General features: G+C 37.6%; 1 protein-coding gene across 1 annotated transcript; it reads left to right on the top strand.

Annotated features, from left to right (window-relative positions):
* Positions 1-647: 647 nt before the first annotated feature.
* On the top strand, positions 648-2,086 carry LOC111646293 (signal peptide peptidase-like 2A). Its single transcript, XM_023395794.2, has 4 exons — positions 648-804; positions 1,119-1,301; positions 1,742-1,831; positions 1,929-2,086. The coding sequence occupies exons 2-4, from the start codon at positions 1,134-1,136 to the stop codon at positions 2,064-2,066; spliced, it is 396 nt and encodes a 131-aa protein (XP_023251562.2). The 5' UTR covers positions 648-804; positions 1,119-1,133; the 3' UTR covers positions 2,067-2,086.
* The last annotated feature ends 582 nt before the right edge of the window (positions 2,087-2,668 follow it).

The following is a 2,668-nucleotide window of genomic DNA, read 5'->3' as shown; positions in this document are numbered from 1 at the left end:
TTTTGGCATAGATAAAAGTTTCCAAACGTGAAATTTAATTATACCCCACTCGTGGACCTATAAAATCTCATGTGGCCAATTTATTCAGAACTATAGCTGGAGATTTGACAGAGGGTGATCTCCGCGACGTCCCTTATCGTCTCACGGATAAGGAAGTATTTTCTTATGTATGTCATAAAAGAGGAACTGTGTTGATCAAAGTACATTTGATGTTTGTCACTGCTTTGAAATTGGAAGTTTACTTTGCAGTTCCCACTTATATGATATATGATAAAGGAAAACAAATGTCCACTGAGAGCTGAGAGATGACTTTAAGTCAGTCTGATCTTTATTACACCAAAGGAAGCCTGGATTTGTTTATTTGTAAGTGAAATAACAGCAATTAAATTTCTGTCATTCAATGTGATGCAAGTCCTAACTTTATATTTAAACGTAGTCATGGGAATGGTGCTGAAACAATATAAATGTGTAACCCCCCGAAGTCTAGAAAAATGTTTAAGTGATTACATTTAGCATGTTTTAAACTGTTCCACCAACAACAGGTGCAATGGTATAATTTAAAATTTTTTTGATAGATAAATCATCAAATGCATGCCTACTGGAATGCAGCATATGTCAGGGGTATGTCAGGCCAGATTAATCTGGTACTTTCTGAGACTTTAGAGAGTAACTCTTCCCAACTCTTCCCAACAGATAAACTGCCAAGAAGCGATTCTGCACATTTCAAATGGAAGTACAGAACGGGAGTACTGCATTGTCCACAATCACTCATGGACCCCCTTGTCACAAACCCTTGACACTGCAGTAAGTTTTTCAAACATTTTTTAAGGTACAATTCTGTTGTGAGTATCAGGACAGGAAAGTAACTCTACCTGTTATTGTTAAACATGAATAATCTCAAATCCCAAAATATCTCCCATTACCATGTTACAGTCTGTATTCACAACCTGGTGGTTTATCACTCTGACTAATGTGGTAACCAGAAGTAATGGTGACAATCTTGGATAAAATTACTTTTTTGTGAATTGTGTATGCTGTGACTTCTTTCTCAAAGTTGGGGATATGGAAATCAAATTTTCTTTACAGTGTTAAATCACTCATATTTTTCACTTTTCCAGACGCAGTATCCGCTGATGAATATGACTTCCACCGTGCTGTGTAACAGCACAGGGATCAGTCCAGATGTGGTAAAAGGCAAAGCATTGGTGGTGACTAGAGGGGACTGTGATTTCAGCCAGAAAGCTCTGGTTGCTCAGAGCCTTGGAGCTACAGCTTTGCTCATTGCCAGCAACACATCATTGGTAGGAGAGTTACATCCGTCTGTATTTTGTTAATGGCTTAAGCACAAAGGGATATGACATTTCCCCTAAGGTTTTAATGTGTTTTAAATTGCTTACAAACTCCAGTGGAAGACCCATTATCTTTTCTTTATTCATGTGTTTGGTGTCTGAACCTGATCATATAACACTAGTGCCCGGATACCACAGTGTAACATTTAAAATAGACAGGAAGAAGTGGTTCAGAAATGGGGAAGTGACTACCTATTGGTTTTGGATGTGGGGGTTTCCATTTAAATATAGAAATTTTCCATTTAAAACAGAAGGGTCATATTGTACATATTTGTTTGACAATATACCACACATAACATGACAGAATTCTCATCAAAGGCTAGTTAAGAAGTTTTGTTCAGTCTAACCAGCTGTATTTATAGAAAAATCTTGTTTACCTCTCTGCTTTTCAGATTACTCCATCAGCCAATGACTCTGAGTACGCAAAGGTCCACATTCCTCTGGCTCTCATGAGGTACAGGGACTTCCTGGAAGCACAACAGGTCAGACAGATTGACTTTTTCTGGTGCTATTGTATTTGGTCTTACTACCACTCCCTTTGTTGAGGTACATTTGATGAATCTTTGTGTTTGTCCTCAGGTGTTTGGAGAAAGGATGCTTGTGAAGCTGTATGCTCCACCTCATTCAAAGATTGATCCAAGTATTGCACTCATCTTACTGATTTCCATTGTCACGGTTGCATTGGGCGGCTACTGGAGTGGGGCATGTGAGAGGTGAGATATCACAGCTGCACTTACCGAGCTGTAAGCTTAACATTTTGACATATTAAGACTAGAGCAAATATAACAGAAAATCATTATTTTTCAAGTTGTTTAAACTTGTTTTTTTTAGTATGCAGTGACAATGTCATCTATTAACCAGATTAACAATACATTGTCAACCAGAAATACATACTTACCCAAAAGTCATATTTATTGCATCATATGTATCAAATGCATGAAATTGCACGGTCCACCCTTTGTTTGTTAGTATAATGGATTATTCTTTTTTAAGAACCAGTATTCTCAAATTCAACTAACATGAAAAGCACACAAAACCGGTTTTCCTGCATAGAGAATTATGAGGCAGTCACCTCTGTCAAATTTCAAGCCTTCAGTTCTTGACAAACTCTGATGGGTTATTTTCTAACAAGCATTTCACTCAGTGGATTTCTGTCATTTGTAACTGCAATTATGCCTATTCGGTGCACAGTGCACCATGAAAAGCACTGCCAGAACTGCAAAAATAAAAGAGAAAAGCTGCTACATTATTCAAGGAATTTCCTCCAAAGAATGTCTGTTTATTTCCCACAGCAGGATTGTGTCTGTTCAAATAGGTGA

Source organism: Seriola lalandi, unplaced genomic scaffold (genome assembly GCF_002814215.2).
Source record: "Seriola lalandi dorsalis isolate HSWRI2012SDOR001 ecotype SW California unplaced genomic scaffold, Sedor1 jcf7180001963384, whole genome shotgun sequence".
Classification (NCBI taxonomy): Eukaryota; Metazoa; Chordata; class Actinopteri; order Carangiformes; family Carangidae; genus Seriola; species Seriola lalandi.
This window is presented reverse-complemented; position numbering and strand designations above follow the sequence as displayed.